The sequence below is a fragment of the Alosa sapidissima genome, chromosome 21 (genome assembly GCF_018492685.1).
Source record: "Alosa sapidissima isolate fAloSap1 chromosome 21, fAloSap1.pri, whole genome shotgun sequence".
NCBI classification, from domain to species: Eukaryota; Metazoa; Chordata; class Actinopteri; order Clupeiformes; family Clupeidae; genus Alosa; species Alosa sapidissima.
The window spans coordinates 8,304,178-8,323,406 of record NC_055977.1 but is presented as its reverse complement, the minus strand read 5'-3'; the positions used below and the strand labels follow the sequence as shown (position 1 = coordinate 8,323,406).

Here is a 19,229-nt window from a genome sequence, read left to right as displayed (position 1 = left end):
GGCTACGTACCAACACCAATACCCCCCAGAAAGAACTACAACACACTGAACCAATGTTCTGAGCATTCTGCTGGTTTTGTTACAATGGTAGCAAAGACGCTAGAGCTCTGCTTTGCAAGCTACGACTCAATACTTTTTTGCTACTTTGTAATACTTTGTAAGCCAGCGTTTCTGGAAATGAACGATGGTAAAACATTTTTTAGACCTGACTAAATGAATTCTAAGACCTCGGAATGAAAATCTGGCCGTTTTTAAGACGTTTTAAGGACTTACATTTAAAGTTCTGAATTTTCAGACTTATTTGTAAGACTTTTTAAGACCCCGCGGGAACCCTGAATAGACCTATGTGCTTTAAAAGGCCTGAAAACATAAATCTAGTATCTCTCCTGTTTCCTGTCCTATTTAGGTCATTAGCTATACGTCATTGTTTTCACATCTTTTCCATATAGCACAAGGTGCTATCCTGAAAGGGAGGAGATGAGGGTTATAATTGAGGAAATAAGAGGAGGGAACTAAGAGCAAAGGATTATTGTATTTCCTAATACAATTATGTCCTAATTGTAGGACATGGAAGCCTCCCTGAGGTCGATCTCATCTCTACTGAGGTCCTTTGGCGATTGCTACTGAGAGGCCACTCTGGGGCACAGCTGGACATCCCAGCTTCAGGAAAGTCCTACCACATATTTGTTTAAACCATTCGGTCAACCTGATCCTAATCAAAGTCATTTTAGGCAGATCCCCCCACTCTGCGACCATCTTGCAGCGCACTTTGGGCAGTTATCGGGCACCTATTTTCCTATTAAAGTGAATAGGAAGGCATAAAGGAAGTGGCAGGATATGTATAGAGACTACTGCCATAATGGTGTTAACGAACAAACCCCATGCATGTCTATGGAGGATTCTTTGAGTGCTGTGTCTCCTAATTAGAAAGTCTACGGCCAGGACGATCAGCTAATTGGAGATATCACTTGTGTTAAGTGCATAGGGCAGGCAGAAGGAATACAATGGCAGGACTTCTGTGGCCGGGGTGTCCACCTCTGCTCTTGGGCGGAGCCTGTTACAGGCGGCTCCCATCCTGGCCGGGCGGAGGATCTTTGGGTTCCTCCTCTGGGCTGAGGACGTCGGCCATGACGAAGGAGTCCTCGGAGCGCGTGCTGACCCGCAGGGGCACCAGCCGGTGGATTTGGCTGGGCGTCCAGGGCAGCCGCCGCTGAGCACGCTGGGAAGGCGCCACCGTCACGTCCATCTCGGGCTCACTCAGCCACGGCGGGGGGCGCATCGGATGGGGTGTGTCCATCTCAGGCATGAAGGCGGGGTTCTCAATCCCAGCTAAGGAGCAGAGGAATGCTTCAGCAGTTGATACACACTTTATTTGATACTCTTCATATCCCTTCATATCTCATATTTTCCCAATAAGTCATGTTTAATACTTTTACAGAATACAGAGCTACCCAGATAAATGGTCATCTTCATTGTTCATTTTTTAAAAATAAATGAATTCAATATTTTTTTAATGAGTTTTTCAGGCAAAGAGTTGCCCTTCCCTGTACTGCCCATTATCGCTGTTGCCCACCACATCCGACTCTGTCTTTATATGGCATGTAATTCTGATCAAGCTTTGATATGTACAGTGGGTTGCATAAGTTTACACCCCCGTGCTAAATTTGACTAAAAACAGGAATAAAAAGTCATCTTTTGGAAATTGATCTTTATGCCTTATTTTAAAAAAAATAATTTGCCTTGATTTAAAAAAAAATACTATCCTATATATAACTATACTTCTTTGGAATTAAAATAGCCCCACATCATCACATACCCTTCACCATACCTAGAGATTGACATGGTTTTATATCAGCTAGCCTAATAGCTGGTTTGATTTGGATTGAGAGATGATCTTATGGAAAGTACCCCATGGCAATTATAAAATACCTTTCATATGTATGTGTCTGTGCAGGTGATCTTACCTCCCACAGTGTAGGGTGGTAACCTGAAGGAGTATCCGCCCGCTGTGGCCCCCTCGCCTCCTGATGCACTGTCCCCTTCTGAGACCGAGAACTCGAAATCTGCTCCACAGAAACAAAAGAGAAATCACAACAAATATAATAACAAATATATATATAAAGAATTACATAATGACAAATATGGTGAAGATGGGTGGCTGTATAGAGTGATGAGCTTGATCACTAGCTGACAAACAAACTAAACACGGAAGGTGAGCCTCACCTTCATCGCCATAGGGATGGCTTTTGCTTCTGTTTGTGGGGTTTCCATTGGCCATCTGCAGAGAGATCACATCACTGTAGCTGAAGTGTTTGTTTGGTTTGGACCCAAAAAGACGGAATGCATTTCACTGGGAAGATTAATCTAAAATTCTGTGTTCTTAGCACAATGGCTTTTTCAATCCTAACGACTAAAGAAAGATAGACAGCAAGATAGATAGACTTTACTAATTGACTAAAATAGTATCAAAATAAAATGAAACGTAGGCTACAATTTAAGATACAGCAAACTGAGTAAATGGCCGAGGTTCTTCGTTGACCTCTGACCTTTTGCTGTCGCTCCTTCTGTGGGTGCTTGGTGATTATCTTGCCCGGTGCGACGCCCATCTTAGCCGACTTAAAGGACTCCAATCGACTCCTCATTGTCCTCTGGAAGATCTCCTGGACCTCGTCTTCGTTCTGGTTAATGCTGAAGTTGCTCCTGCTGTACTTGTGATGGTGCTAAAGGAACGGCGGAGGGAAAAAGACGGAGAGCAAAGCAAACTCATTTCACTCTAGTGGTCCACTGGTTAGCACTCTGGACTTGTAACCGGACCAGTGGGCCGCGGCTGAAGTGCCCTTGAGCAAGGCGCCTAACCCCTCACTGCTCCCCGAGCGCCGCTGTTGTAGCAGGCAGCTCACTGCGCGGCTGAAGTGCCCTTGAGCAAGGCACCTAACCCCTCACTGCTCCCCGAGCGCCGCCGATGTAGCAGGCAGCTCACTGCGCCGGGATTAGTGTGTGCTTCACCTCACTGTGTGTTCACTGTGTGCTGTTTGTGTTTCACTAATTCACCGGGAAAAATGCAGACCAAATTTCCCTCACGGGATCAAAAAAGTATATATACTTTACTTATACTATACTTATACTAGCATGACCGTAAAGACTGCTGGCATTATAGTTTTGAAGCATAGATCAAAATCGTAATTGATCATGATTCAAGAGTATAACTTTAAGTTGTGTGTAATCATTAATAGGAAAATGAATTTAAGAATTGAATTGGAAAGTTTACATAGGTAGTTTTTCAATGAACACCACACTGAAATCCTCTGAACTCTCTGATGCACTGGCAACATAATTCATAGCCAGGATCCCTGTGCTAGAGTATTTATTGTTTGTTTGTGTGTTATTGTTTGTTTGTTTGTTTGTGGTCCATACCTGTTTCCTGCTCCTGTACAGGTGCTGCTGAAGCAAGTTATGGGCGTCTCCCTCCATTTTGCCCTGACTGTCCTGCTCGTGAAGGTCCAGAGACACAGAGGGTATGGTGTCCTGCCTTAAAGAGCCAGAAGCCAAGCTCAGAAACGCACACACACACATGCACAAACTGGCAACTACCGAAATAACACATTAAATAAAACATAACATATTTGTCACTTTTATTTAATTACAGTTGATGTATACCATTAACATAACGAGCTGAAACGTTAATGTTAAGTGCATAAAATAAAAAAATAAAAATATATATATATATAAATCAAAACATCAGAAAACCCCAAGTATATATTGGGCATCCCGGGTGATTATGAGTGCCAGACTTTTGATCAGCACAGGCCTGCCAATACTGTTCAATACTGAATGGGCCATTATGTTAAACCTGCCATTATAAGAGCAGCAGTAAAATTGTCTGCTGTTGTAGTCTGACATTTGTGATTAGTCCCACAACCCCTGGGGACTTTTGAAGTAGTATGAAGTGCAGTATGAAGTAGTTTAGAGTAATACTACTCCTATAAGGACCCCCATCAGACTCACACCGTTGAAATGACCCATGCTGTAGTGCACTCTATACTCACAAGATGGAAGACATAGGTACATGATCCGTGTCCACCATGATGTCTGGCATAACGTCCTCAATGTCTTTGCCAAATTTCTTCTTGAAGTCCACCTGGGCGTCATCGTTGCCCCGCAAGAACGCCAGAGAGCCCCTGCGCTCACCCTGTGACCAGCAGGGGGAGCCATTATCAATTACCTCACAGAGATGATTCACACCTCATATAAACAGAATTTGAAACCTGGAAACCATTTCATGAGATTTTATTTAGAGTTGTGTTGTTGTTTACAGTTTTGTTGTTTACAGTTGTCCTGTCAAAAAGCACCATGAATAGTCAGCACGTATTGACTTATCGTTATATGAAATTGTCTCGTATGAGTCTCTTGTTTATGTTGTGAGACTGCAGTTAAAAACCCAAAATAAACACACTGCAAAAAATTAAATCTAACCAAGTCCAATTCTTCTTAAATTAAGTCAAATGATTTTACGAGAAAGTATCTTTATACTGAAAATAATACCAACTAGATTTTCTGATCTTGATATAAGATTAACGACACCTGGGCCCACTTCCCCGAAAGCATCTTAAGCCTAAGAGCGTCGTGAAGTCCCTCTTACGAACGTCTTAAGATTTTTGCCGACTGTTTCCCGAAACCATCGTAGCTTAAGAGCATCGTGAAAACACTCGTAGATCTACGAGTGCTCCAGAGTACTCGTTACCGGCTAAGAGCGTCTTAACAGTACTTCTCACTGAGGTTACCAACAGGACATACAGAGGAATTACAACTTAGAATACATAATCCAATTTACGTTCCCATTCTTTATTGTTTTTACCTGTGATGAATCAGATTTTAGCGTGCAAAATAGCCTATATTTAATGGTCATAATAATGTGATGAAAAGCGGACAAAAATGCAATCAAGTTATGAAACGAGACGTTGCCAGAATAGTTCATTATCTTTGCTAAGTGAATATTTTATTAGGCCTATGAGGTAAAAAGCAGAGAAAGCAACATGTGGTTTAGTCTGTACTCTGTAGCCTACTGCATCAAAATCTAAGCCTACACATTTGCTCTCTTTCTTACTCGACTTCTTTCTTATCTTAAAATGTGTTTTTAAGTGGCACCGCGAAAAATTATTGCATGGTGCAACGATCTAATCTTAAAATAATTACAATTATTTATGTCTCTGTGTGGTATATAACCTACTTGGGATGCTTACATGCAGATGTCAAAGTGTTTCTATTTTCGTATTGATGTGAATTAATGTGTAGATCCGAAGTTTAAATGGTAGGTCTATAGCTGTGACGTGCAGTCACCTGACATCACCGTCAAATCAGAGGATATTTCAGAACTATTAACGTGGACAGCTCCCAGAGCATCTTAAGAGCAGTGCATGCGCGTTCACGCTACGAGCATGTTCGGGAAACAGTCGGAAAAACCAAACGAACGATCGTAAGATGAATCGTAGAAAACCCTCTTAAGAGCGTGTCTCCGTCGTTATCGGGGAAGTGGGCTCTGGCTCTTAACCTACTCTCCCCTGCTGCAAATATACAATGTAAAACTCTACATCATGCTAGGAAGAGCCTGAAGAATTGGAAATCCCCTCACTGGTTCTGTTTTCTCACCTCTGAGACGTAGTTCATGGCGTCCTCCAGGTTGAGCTTGTGAAAAATGCCAAACAGGTAATCTCTAGTCTTCCTGGATTTGGGTTTCATTAATAACCAGCTGATGTACTTATCCTCGAAACGATTCCACCTAATGGAGACAAAAATTTTTACACCTTTTTAGCAACTGAATGTTTTTTCCAAGAACCATACTTGATAGAATTCTTTACATTATAAATCCAAAAATGAATCCCTTAATACTGTATATTCATCTTTCTCTCTAGGAATCTATCCTACGGAATCTCTAAAAGGACATGTGCATGTGTTTATGTGCAAGGGACATGTGTTTTTCTTTTTTCTTTTTTTCTAGGTTTTTGGTGAGCATGATAATATAAGCTGGTGCACACCAGAAACTTGCACATATCCCTTTAGGGGCTCCATACTATCCTACAAACAAAAAGCCTACCCTCTGGTCCACCAGTTGTCTCCGATCTGTCCACAGATGTCTTCTACAGCGCACAGTATGTGTTCAAAAGCCTGCATGGGAGGTCACAGAGAGGGTGAGTGAGAGAGTGAAGGAGAGGACTTTCAAATAATATCCTCATCTCAGAACAAAACACACTTCTTTATCTCGCCCAGAGATCTTTTCTCAGATCATGAGTATGACATGCTAGAGAAATCTGTTTGCACAGTGTGGAGTTTCCTTGTCTGTATTTGAAATCGCAGATATCAACCGAATCATGGCTTGTGTTTGTGGCATGCCTGTTGTATGTTGTGAGTCGTTATGATTCCATGTGTTGTGGATTTCACTCTATATATTGTACACATTTTCTTTTTCTGTACAAGAGGTATATGAAGGCATGTAGACTCACTCTGTTGTTGACTTTCTCCACCAGCTTGAGATCAGAGTGTTCCGCTCTCTTCACCTTCAGCCACTGCACCAAAGGCTTCATGGTGATGCCCTGACCGACAGGAGTCAATCACACTCATCAGAGTCAGTACAGAGATCACACTCTTATACACATACTGAGTGACTATGACTACGATACGAGTCCAAGCATAACGTTACATTCAGGGGTGTAGTGGAGGCCAAATGCAAGTAAACGCAGTTTATCCACCTCTGAAATTTCAGAAATAGAGTTTATCCACCTCTTATTAGAGTTTATCCACCTCTCAAAAGTATGAGTCACCATCTGTATGTACCATGTACACTCATCAACACTCTAGGAACCATTTAATACCACTGGTATTGTTATAAACATTGGACAATAACCTCCACCACCATCAAACATGTTCTCTGAATGCTTTTTTCCAATCCAATACCGCACCAATCCACCTTACAGTAGTTTACCCACCTCTTATTTTAACACTACACCCCTGGTTACAAACAACTGGTGTGTATGCATTTGCAGTGTACATAAATTAGTGTTCATTCTGTGACCCGGATATGTTTAACTAAGCAGTAAACATTAGTAAGCTATAGTTTCAGAATGCAGCTCAAATGGAAGATAAAGTAATTTCCTGTATAAGCCGCATTGTGTATAAGCCGCAGGACAATGTTTTATGCAAGTTAAAAGAAACAAAATCATATTAATACCAACTGCCCCTGTGTATCAACCAACACTGGCCTCAGGCATAGGGTCAGCAATAGGCTACTGGTAAAAGATGGTTGACCCCATCTCTCTCTTTCCCGCTTGCTTCCTGTCAGTCTCTCTACTATCCTGTCAGATTAAAGGCATAAAAAGCCCTGCCACCGCCCGCCCCCCCCCAAAAAAGCCTTAGGTTGATAAGCCTAGCATTTAGCATAGGTTAGCATTAGCAATACAGGTAAAATGGTTGGTAAATAAGCACATCAACCCCTTCATTTAGTGCTCAATGGGTGCGGATGTGCACCAACTTCTTATACCGTAATATCTTATACCGTAATTTCCCAACTATTAGCTTATACATTTATTTTGCAACATTTCTTCACAAGGCCTCACCTGTAAGATCACAGTGAAGTAGATGACTATGAGCGTGGTGCTGATCATGAGGTTCTTCTCGGGGATCTTCTTCTCATTGAGCATCACAGCCAGGCCGTAGGCCACCGCTCCTCGCAGGCCACCGTACGACATCACTACCTGGTCAATGAGACTGATGGGCACCAGGCGGTACTTATTCAAGATCCACGTCAAGAAGAAGACACCTGTGGAAAAAAAACACATAGGACACACGCATGGTCAAAGCACAGATGCAGGTATCACACACACGCGCACACACACACATTAAGCACATACACACCCTCACATAAAACACACGCTCACACACACACACATATATTGTTTCATACAACACACATACGTTTCACATCATCATCACATGTTGTTTCTGCTCACCCATGACCCTGTACACGAGGATGAAGAAGATGGTGAGCAGGATGAAGCCAGTGTTCCACACCCAGATGGCTTTATCGATGGCCGTGATGCCAAGGAAGACGAAGATCATGGTCTCGGAGCCGTTGGCAAACACCTTCATCACGTAGCGCACTGTGATCACGGACCTCTCGTCCATGTTGGCATTGATGTACTTCTGGCAGCACACCCCACAGAATGTTATCCTGCAATCACAGAGTTCCACTATCGGTCATTAGAATGTTATCCTGCAATCACAGAGTTCCACTATCGGTCATTAGAATGTTATCCTGCAATCACAGAGTTCCACCATCGGTCATTAGAATGTTATCCTGCAATCACAGAGTTCCGCCATCGGTCACTAGGTCTGGATCCTCTAAAGCAGGTTGAGATGTGCTTACTGACAAAGGTCACACAATGAACAAAATTACCTTGGTCTGAATGACATTGTTGTGTGTGTGCGTGTGCGTGCGTGTGTGTGTGTGCGTTTGTGAGTGTTGAGTGAGAGAGAGAGAGAGAGAGAGAGAGTGTGTGTTCCCCTTACGACAGGATGGCTGAGAGGGAGAGCATCTCTGCGGTCAGGTAGGACAGGTAGCCCAGCACAAAGATGAAGCCGGCCTCAATGATCTGGATGTTCTTGGTGTACCTGGTGAGTAGAGAGAGCAGGATGGCAAACACCACACCCACCAGGGCCCCTCCGAAAGCCACCACGAAGAACGAGACTGAGGAGTGGAGAGAGGAGAGGAAGAGGAGCAGACAGTGTGTCCAATTAGACAGAATGAGGCAAGTCCACCTGGTTATGGGATTTGGCAGATGCTTTTGTTCAAAGCGACATACAAATAACAACAATACAATAGTTACATTTGACAGTAAACAGTTTAAAAAGTTACAGATCTGCCTATAGGTATGCCTTTAGACCCCTTCTTGTTAGATTTGGAATTAAATAATAATAATAATTAATAATAATAATACGTAATAATATATTTTATTTTTATAGCGCTTTTCAATACTCTACTGTGACAGCAAATGTAAGACTCTAATGTTCTTACTTATGCCTCTGATGATTTGCACAGCATCGATGTTAGCCGCTCCCAGGGACACGAAAGCATCACAAACGTTGTAAAGCACCTATGCAAGAGAAAAAAAACATCAGATCCATAGATAGATCTGTTCCAGTTTCATATCACTACATGAGGAACATTATCAGTCATGGCATTTGCTCCTCTGTAAATATTTACCAAACTTTGGGAACTATGTTAATCCTCTGACCACGGTTTAGTTTAACCTTATAAATAATTTTAATAGGGTACAGATAATCTTATGTAAATGTATCCACTCTGTTCTAGAAAGTGTGCGTGTGTGTGTGTGTGTGTGCGTGTGTAACCTTGCAGAAAACTGACCACTGTGACCCCGTCATTGAGGAGTGACTCTCCGAAGACCAGGATGAAGAGGACCTCATTGACGTGCACCTCCTCAAACACGGCGATCACAGCCACAGGATCCACAGCGGAGAGCAGGCTCCCATAGAGCAGGAACTGCAGCAGGCCGATGTTGAGATCACCTGCAGAAGAACCAAGGTCATGACCTCTCACCTCAGAACACTTTTTTAACATACTTTTTATTGAGAACACTGCTTTTGTTAATCTTCTACTTCAATGCTTTACCACATTTCTGGGGGGAGGAGTTGGGTCTGTCATGTCCATGTGTAACACACCCTATCAAAATGTTCAGGGGTATTATGGGTAGAGTGGATGAGGTGGAGTTCATTAAATTTGTGCTCAGTAAGCACCAGACGTGTCTATGTGTGGTCCATATTATTTAGATAAAATTCTGCAATATCTCCTTAATTCATAAGTAAAATTGAGATATAACAGGGTCCCGCTTCAACGTTCTGTGTCCAATCAATTATTATGATTATCAGATGAAAAGGCTAGCGTTATTTTTCAATACCTTCTCTCTTAGTCAAAACAACTGTGGTACTACTACTTTGAACGCCACTATGAGCGTTCTTTTATGTGCTTTTATACAATTATGTTGCATAACACGGTACCCATGTTTGGGTGTGTTTTTCATTTCACCAGAGAATGTCTAATAAGGGGAGAACTGCCACTCTCGGAAAACTTCCGGTTTCTGAACTGGTTGCAGTTCCTCCTGTGGTTCCACATGAGGGCGCTCGTCCACGAGTGAAGAATGCATGGAGGTCTATGGAGCTGTACCCCTCAAAATCCACTTTTCTCGGGTTATAATTTTTTTTCAAGTAATTTGAATATTGTATTCGAAAGGGGAGGTAAAGAAAATACACTTGGTTGAGTATTATATTTTTTAAAGTCACTTAATTGTTCTAAAAAGCCTTTCAAACGTGTCAATGACGTCATTCATTAGCACAATGCTAGCGTGTTATGGGCAACAACAACCCAACCTGTAAGAAATCAAAAGGACATAAGCACTCGTTCTTTCAACTTTTGACCTATAACCCATGTTGAAGTTACACAAACTACAATCAAATCTGAGATTTGTCAACGACAATCAGGTGAAAGAGACAAATTTAGCCGTCTAGCTCCATTGACTCCAATTCATTCTGTACTCATGGCGATCGCCCCCAGTGGAACTCTGGTGGAACTGCAACCAAAATTCGGTACAATTGGGACTTAATACGGAGTGGCCAGGCTCTCCGTAGACGGGCTCTGATTTCACCTATGTGTTTGTCCCTGGATATTTAAAACCCCTTTAACCTTTGACCTTCTAGGACAGGGGTTCTCAATGTTTTTGGTTCCAAGGACCCCTTTTGGGGGAGAAAATATTCCGAGGACCCCCTCATAGCCGTAACAATTAAGCATGTCATTTCTATTCTCTGAAGTTGTGGACAGGTCCACTATCCCATGTTTTTTTGGCAGATGTGCAACTTCATCTTTTGTCAGTTTTGGATTTTGTATCACTTGACAACATGGACTCACTCAAACATTTCTACACATTCATCAGCTAGCTGGCTAACAAATAAGCCAAGCTAAGCAGTAGTAGGAATGGTTCTTCATGATCTAAGTTTTATGGTTGAAAAGGGGCATCATCTGTAGATATTAATTTTTAAAATGATAAAACTCAATTTTATGATTTCAAGCAAATTATTTTGCGGACCCCTTGGCTATGGGTCGCGGACCCCAAGGGGTCCCCGGACCCCACTTTGAGAACCACTGTTCTAGGACACTCACCCATGGCGCCCCCTAGGTAGCAGCCCCACATAGAGAGCCCCACGGCAGCCGCGTTCCAGCACGTTCCGATGATGGCATAGATGAGGATGGCGCCTAGGTTGCTGAAGAAGAGCTTGTTGGGCATGAAGTAGCCGGTGTCCAGGATGATCTGGGGCAGCAGGTAGTAGAAGAAGACGGTGGGCGTCAGTGTGAAGGTCTGGACGTTGTTTGCGCCCCACACAATCCCGCCCAGGACGAAGCCGATGATAATGAGCAGTCCACTCTCGGGGAACACGCTGGTCACATGATGGTCCAGCTCAAACACTGCAGGTGAGAGAGAGACACACACACACAGCGGGAGAGAGAGAGACACACACACACAGCGGGAGAGAGAGAGGTTCAGTCTTTCATTGAATCATGCCTTTCCCCCATGTTTAAGTCTAATTTGCAGCAGCCCACAGATAACACATCGTAATGGGAATATATTGACAGGAGCAGCAGTGGCCTTGGAGAGCCAAAGGTTGTCTAGTGACCCATAGGATTGAGCTTTAAAAAAAGTCCTCTAAATGTCCCTCATGGTGCATAATCTCATGGTACATAGCTGATCTGTACAATTGGGTTCATATGGGGAAGCCACGTGGATATTAAATCAAATTCATTTCAGCAGTAGTTTGTATAACAAGGCTGTTTATTTTTCCACTCTCTTTGCTAAGGTCACGGCAACCATTACAGAAGAAATCTTAATGTCCGCTTTGAGGTGATATTTTGTTTATTTTGGTTTGTGAATGATTGACACCTCTAGTGTGAAATATAGTCTCTACAGCCAGACTTCAAAGGCGGTGTTAACTTTATTAACCTTTGGTGCATTATTAACCTTTGAGAAATTATAAAGGGTTGGGCAAGTGAAACAAAGTTGTTTTTGTTTGATTTCATCAAGACTACTTGAAGTTATGTTTAGAAAAGGGTAAGTCAGGTGATTTAACAAGATGATATCCATAAATGGGGGTAATACTTTGCTGACTAATATTTGATTAATTTATGTTTTCTCTTTTCAAAAAGACTAGGACTTGCAATGTCCTGCACTGACCTTTTTGCTGTTGGTACAGAAAAATATATGAAGACGAGGAGACAGCAGGGGAAATGGAAGAAGAACATTCCATTTACAATCCCACTTGTGTTACAATTCAATCTATTAAACTGAACCTCTTAAAATGTGCACATTAGAGCTCTTGTGTTCCAGACACATCCAAGCAACCACAAAGTACAACAACGTCCTGACACATCTCCCACCAGAACACCAACATCTCAGCTATCTTCTGACGTCACACGCCAAACATGCTGCTTCTGCTGCTTTTACCTGTGGAATGCCTCTCGTCAAAACAGTAGAGTATTCCTGGAACAGCATGGTGCTCTGATAACGTGCGGTGAATCACTGCTAGTACTTGTCAACTTCTGTCTGCAAAGTCTGCAACCTTTCTGCAGCCTCTCTGCAACCGACCACCGCCTCCCCAGCCCCAGCCTCAACCACAGCCTCAGTGCTGGGTCCAACCTTTAGTCAAGTCAAGTCAAGTCAAGTCAAGTCACTTTTATTTATATAGCACATTTAAAAACAACAGAAATTGACCCAAAGTGCTTTACATGGCAATGAGAGGTTAGGCAACAGTTGAAACATAAAAAGGGGCCCAGGGATACACAGGTCTGACTAAAGAAATGTATAAAAAAGTAAAGGAAAATAATATTACATGAGTAGAATTAGGAAGTAGTACATTAGAAAAAAAAAATAATAGTAGTAATAATAATAATAATAAGATCAGTAGAATAGATAAAGTTAAAAAAAATATATGATATAAAAATAAGAACATAAAATAAATGGAGTAAAACAGGTAAAATAGAGTAAGCAGGATATATATATATATATATATATATATATATATATAAGATAAATAAATAACTAAAAGTAAGTGGTAGATAAAAAATAAGTAAAAAGGTAGAGGGACACACACACAAAACACAGGGGGCAGAATTAAAGGTTGTTAAAAGCAAGAGAGAAAAGGTACGTTTTTAAATTAGACTTAAAACTAGCAAGGGTAGTCGAGGACTTAATGTGGGGTGGGAGGGGATTCCATAAGTTTGGGCCAGCCACAGAGAAGGCCCGGTCACCTTTTGTTTCGAGACGTGTGCGGGGGACAGTTATGGTTATGGTTATGGATTTAGCAGACGCCTTTGTCCAAAGCGAGTTAAGAGTTGTCTTGAAGATGACCGGGTCGACCTAGAGGTAGAGTGTGGAGAAAGGATTTCAGCAATGTAGGGGGGTGCTAGGCCATTAAGAGCTTTAAAAACAAAAAGCAGGGCTGCCAACTTTTCAAAAAACCTTGGAGTGAGATTTGGTGGGGCCAACCAAAGTTTTGCTGCGGAAATTTTAGTTTGGCTCATTCAGCATTATACCGTACAGTAAAAAAAAAACGTACATCAGTGGTTCTCAGGTGTAGGGACCAGGCATGGACAGATTATGAACTTTCGGGCCCCTGGGCCCACATGTATTAAGGGCTCCCCACTAATTGTCGCACATGTGGAAGGGGGGTTTGGGTGTCCTCCCCCAGAATTTTCTTCATTTGTTTGATGTGATTTCCTGTATTCTGGTGCATTTTGGTAGCTTAGAAATCTAGACACACCCTAGCGGCAGCAAATTACATTTGCTTCCAGGGCTAGTCTAGCAACTCTCCGTTGGCTTGTGAGCTCGAAAAATTAAACTTCTATCAGGCCAATCAAATCGTCTATAGAGTCGTTAGGGGGGCATAACATAATGATTGATGGCAGAGTTGCAACGGTTTGGCTTAAATTCCCTGCTACTTGAAAACAAAGAAGATGGATATTGCTGTTGGCCAACAGTGTGACACGAGTTACGCTTGTTTTGAGATGGCAAAAGTTTGAACTAGCCAACTAGCTCCGCTGGTGGGAAAACGCATGGGACTCAGTGCTGTCCTTTTGCGTGCAGAGGGAATTTGAAAGACAACCGATTATCCCACCCCTCGGACTGAGCACTGCGAACGGTGAGTGCCCAGACCCTACATTTTAATGTGGGTCTGGCTCGTCAGGCTAGCATTTTGGGGATGGCCAATACTAAATTCAATCAGATTCATAGCCTACATCCTGATGTGTTGATATTGAGGCAATGATTCCATGCAAAGGCTTGGGCTTCAGGGCACCCTGACACCTTGGGCCCCTGGGTCTGGGCCCAGAATGCCCGTGCAGTAATCCATCCCTGGGACCAGGGTCCCAGAGTTAAATGAACATACAGAAAAACATTTTTGGACTAGATGCAATTTCCTGAATTCTGGTACATTTTAACAGGTTATTTAGATACTTCTATATGACAAAATAAAGCCAGCCTACGAAATTAATAAAAATTAAATCATGCATAATTTAAAAATAACTCAATAGGCTACTTGGCTACGCAATAAGGTTTCCATTACAGCACCGCAGACGTTCAATGAACGCATGAAAGCGGATGGTTTGTTTGAAATCCCGACACTCTTTCAACTACATGGAACGTAATAGTGATCATCAAATACCTCCCCAGATTTCAGTGCCCATCAGTCCGAACATTTAACAATATAATCAAACAGTCCAAAAGTAAATTAAATATCAAACTAAACCGAAAATGTCATGCTTTTGAAGGCCTACCAGTATGCCGCTCCAAGAAACGCATGTCTCAAAATAAAACTCGCATAAGAAATAAAGGGCTGTCCTGCCCCTAAAGGCCTGTACTTTGTCTTAAGACCCCGGCCATAATTTGAGGATTTACAGTATCTAAGTAGACAAACTGGCTTCAGATATCCAACAGAGTGAATAGAGATTGTGCAGTCTTAGCTGTGGTTAGTGACGTGATGCTGTTAATGGGGAGTTTTACATAGCCTAGCGCAAACCTATAGGTTATTATTTGGCGTACCTATAAGGCTTTTTACCTTATCAAAAGTGAGGGGGATGACTGATCTCTGAACACTGCGGGGGATTTGGCGCTTGTCACTGTGTGTGTGACAGAAGAGGAATGGGAGAATGCGTGTAACAAAAAAAAAAAGTTTATGAGTGATTTACGCGCAAATGGGAGAATCCAATGAAAATGACAATGAAGCACTAAACAGATGCTGAAAACAGCACTGGTATTTCGCACGGCAAAAGTGTGTGTGTGTGTGTGGGGGGGGGGGGGGGTCCAAACTAACAATTTTAAAAAGTGGGTGGGTGTTTTGTAAGAATTTAAGAAATGTTTGTATATTTTAACTTTTAAATGCATCAATCAGGTGCACTTTCAAAATAAATTCAGAGGTCAAACTTGCTTATTTTTATGGAAATATTTGTGCTGTAGCCTAAGCTATTTTGCACTTCAGAATTATAACCATGCACACACAGGTGGAATAGTTATGGTGATATTGCAATAAGTTCACAACCACAAAAACATATGCTACATTTCACAGTTCAGAAATTTTCAAAAATGTGTGTACATTTCAGCACTCAATTAAATTATGCAGAAGTGGTCACCTGTGTTATTCAGCTGGTTTATTTAAGATAATATATTGGTCATTGTAATGGCCATAGCCTACATGCTATTCCTTTTTCAGGATGTACCCATATCTGCATGATGTGAATGTTTGCATATGGCTTATGTCAGGCTTTATATCAATATTTGTGTTTCGTTATTTGATTTTCTTCATATTTTTGCATTAATGTCACTGGGAAGCATGCCAATATAAATATATTATTTTATCTGTAATGGGATTGGCTGGAACCTGACAATATAAGAACCATGATAGTGGGATAATCTATGGCTGAGCAATTTACAAAAATGTATGTAGGCCTACTGACAAATAGTTTACATTAGAATACATTATAATTTCTCCCCAATGAGGCTATGTAGAAATGTGTTGCAATTTCAAAACCGGATTACTCAGGAACCACTTATTGCACAGAGGCATGCTTTATATCCTCGTATTCGGTACGGTTTGCTGTTTATTGTGATATTGGGTTTGCCACGTGTTGTGTGAAGGGTTAATGAAATATTAAACCGAGAGTAATGGGTGTGCACTGTGTGCAAAATCCAAATATGATTAGCCTAAATTGCACGTCGGTTCAATGTTAATTTTCTCGCGAACCATTTATCACAGCAACTTGGCGCTAATATCATTGGAAAGCTTAGATTCCGCACGTTCACCTGATGTGTGATATCATATGTATAGGTTTTAGTTTAGTTGAACCTCATCTGCCAGGTATTTGACCTACCAGGTTGACACTTCAGCGTGAAAAATACTCAATAATACTCAGCATACCTGAAGCCGGGGAAATGCGGGGGAAATGCGCCTGGGATGGCTTCTGAAGTATATCGCAAATGAGAGAACATTTAGAAAATTCCACAGACAGGGGGTGCTCTTGAACTCTTTCACCGTCTCTGAAAGCATAACCGTGGCTCAACAGGTAGATCTATAGATAGGCTAAACTCATTTTTCAGGCATCTGACCGACCGGGTTGACACTTCAGCGTGAGAAATCGGGGGTGTGGCGTGTGAGTGTGTGAAACTAATCAAATGCGTGTGTCTCACGGCCAATGCGTGAGAGTTGGCACCTATGAAAAAGTAAAATCTTAAAATCAATTCTAAATTTAACAGGAAGCCAGTGCAGCTGAGCCAGGACTGGTGTGATGTGCTCATGGCCGTAGCTACTATAGAGGACACCGAGGTCATGTCCTCGGTATTTTTTTCTTTACGTTTCGTTTCATTTATTAAGTAGGCTACAAATAGGCCTAGCCGACGAGACAATTATCTTTGCATCAACGGACCGTCACGTGATAGCCTACCTACATATCAAAACGAAAGTAGAGTCGAGGGCTGTGTACTAAACTAATTAAAGAACGCAACGCAGCTAACATAGTTTAAAAATACATTTCAAAATAAACTTGACGTTTTGTTAATTTCTGCAGTAGGCTAATCTCAATTCACCTGACCTGAACAAAGGCTGTCACAAAGTTAACGTTTGGAAAGCCAGCAGAAGAGCAGACAGAGAAGGAGGGAAGGTAAGAAATATAGGCCTAGGGCTACCAATGAGATGCTAAATAATGAAAATGTATGTTGAAATTCAGTGGAGATGCAGTTAGCTAACCTGCATTGAAAACGAAGCTATATCAATGTTATATAGGATGGATAATGTTGTGAAGGATATTATCTCATGGCACAAATATTAGGCTACTTATTGTCAAATTATATCAATTATTGTTCAGTAATTTAGAGACTTGTTGTTTTAAGAAATCCAACACATGAGACAGGGGATAGAAATCAGGCAGTTGAGAAGAAAGAGGAGAAGAGGGAAATGATAGGTGAAGGGCCCCCCCAAGTGAGAGTCAAGATGTGACACTCACTGTGTGAAGGTAGCCTACAAGATCTGCAGCCTATAACCCTGCAAATTATGCAACATTTGCTACACTGATGAGGAGAAGCAGCTCATTCTTAACAGAAGGAGCAGGGTCCAGTATAAATATCCAAAGCCAATTTGGGAAAAGGCTCAGATATACAGGTGCAAAAAAGTGTGTTGGTTCAAGTTATAAACAAAACATGTTATAATCTGAACAAATATATGGTTGTTGGCAAAATTGGGGGGGGGGGGGGGGCTCGGAAGAACCTCCTAGCATTTTGGGGTGCCCAAATTTCTAGCGACGCCCCTGACCTCGGTATTTGAAAAATACTGGCTACGGCCTTGGATGTGCTCTCTCTTTTTAGTACCAGTAAGAAATCTGGCTGCTGCATTCTGGACCATCTGTAATTTGTGAATGTTGGATTGGGTCAGTCCTGTGTATAAAATATTGCAATAATCGAATCTGGAGGTAATAAAAGCATGTATAAGGGTTTCAAGGTCGTTTTGTGATAAAAAGGACTTGAGATTAGCCAAGTGCCTAAGACATCCAGATGCCTTCACAATCATCGCTGGAGACTTCAATCACGCCAATCTCAAAACTGTACTACCAAAATTTCACCAACATGTAAACTTCCCAACAAGAGGACAAAACACCCTGGACCTTGTTTACACCCCACAGAAAGAAGCCTACAAAGCCAAACCCCTCCCCCACATCGGGCAATCAGACCACATTAGCATCCTGCTGCTGCCCCGATACAGACAAAGAGCAAAAGTCACCAAACCGGTTCTGAAGGAGGTGAGAATGTGGCCGGAGGGGGCCGTCTCACAACTTCAGGACTGCTTTGAAACAACAGACTGGGATATCTTCAAAACAGCTGCCACCCACAACAACCACATTGACATTGAGGAATACACAGACACTGTGACCTCCTACATCACCAAATGCATCGATGATGTTACAGAAATAAAACACATCACCACTCGGGCCAACCAGAAGCCATGGCTGACAGGAGACGTCCACAGACTGCTGAGGGCCAGAGACAAAGCCTTCAGAGCTGGAGATGTAGCTGGCCTAAGAACAGCGAGGGCTAACCTGTCCCAGGGCATCAGGAAGGCAAAAAAGGATTACACAGACAAAATAACAACACACTTCAAAGACAGCAGAGATGCACAGAGCCTATGGCAGGGCATACAGGCCATCACTGACTACAAGCCTGCGCCACGGAGCTGTGAGAACAACACCTCTCTGCTAAATGACCTGAACAGTTTTTTCGCCCGTTTTGAAGCACAAAATGACACTCACCCACAGAAAACCCCACCTCCCCCCCACGACCAACCCCTGTACCTGTCCTCTGCCAGCGTGAAGAGGACACTAGCCACCATTAACCCACGCAAAGCAGCAGGCCCACACAACATACCAGGACGAGTGTTGAAAGACTGTGCAGAAGAGCTGAAGGATGTTTTTACAGACATTTTCAACACCTCTCTGGAGCAAGCAGTCATCCCATCACTTTTCAAAACTGCCACCATCATACCCGTGCCAAAGAAATCATCACCATCATGCTTCAATGACTACCGTCCTGTAGCACTCACGCCCATAATCATGAAGTGCTTCGAACGGCTAGTCATGTCAC

General features: G+C 42.3%; 1 protein-coding gene across 1 annotated transcript in view; it reads right to left on the bottom strand.

Moving 5' to 3' along the window:
* Positions 1 to 892: 892 nt before the first annotated feature.
* LOC121696220 (sodium/hydrogen exchanger 3-like) overlaps positions 893 to 19,229 on the bottom strand; it is a 34,790-nt gene continuing 16,453 nt past the window's right edge. Inside the window, exons 2-16 of the mRNA XM_042077575.1 lie at positions 11,222 to 11,524; positions 9,416 to 9,576; positions 9,065 to 9,143; positions 8,560 to 8,737; positions 8,001 to 8,221; positions 7,608 to 7,810; positions 6,498 to 6,587; positions 6,092 to 6,162; positions 5,647 to 5,776; positions 4,047 to 4,189; positions 3,415 to 3,529; positions 2,547 to 2,720; positions 2,224 to 2,278; positions 1,965 to 2,063; positions 893 to 1,329 (exon numbers count right to left, since the gene is read on the bottom strand). Coding sequence (XP_041933509.1) covers positions 1,058 to 1,329; positions 1,965 to 2,063; positions 2,224 to 2,278; positions 2,547 to 2,720; positions 3,415 to 3,529; positions 4,047 to 4,189; positions 5,647 to 5,776; positions 6,092 to 6,162; positions 6,498 to 6,587; positions 7,608 to 7,810; positions 8,001 to 8,221; positions 8,560 to 8,737; positions 9,065 to 9,143; positions 9,416 to 9,576; positions 11,222 to 11,524 — 2,294 coding nt within the window. The 3' untranslated portion in view covers positions 893 to 1,057. The remainder of the gene's footprint in view (positions 1,330 to 1,964; positions 2,064 to 2,223; positions 2,279 to 2,546; positions 2,721 to 3,414; positions 3,530 to 4,046; positions 4,190 to 5,646; positions 5,777 to 6,091; positions 6,163 to 6,497; positions 6,588 to 7,607; positions 7,811 to 8,000; positions 8,222 to 8,559; positions 8,738 to 9,064; positions 9,144 to 9,415; positions 9,577 to 11,221; positions 11,525 to 19,229) is intronic.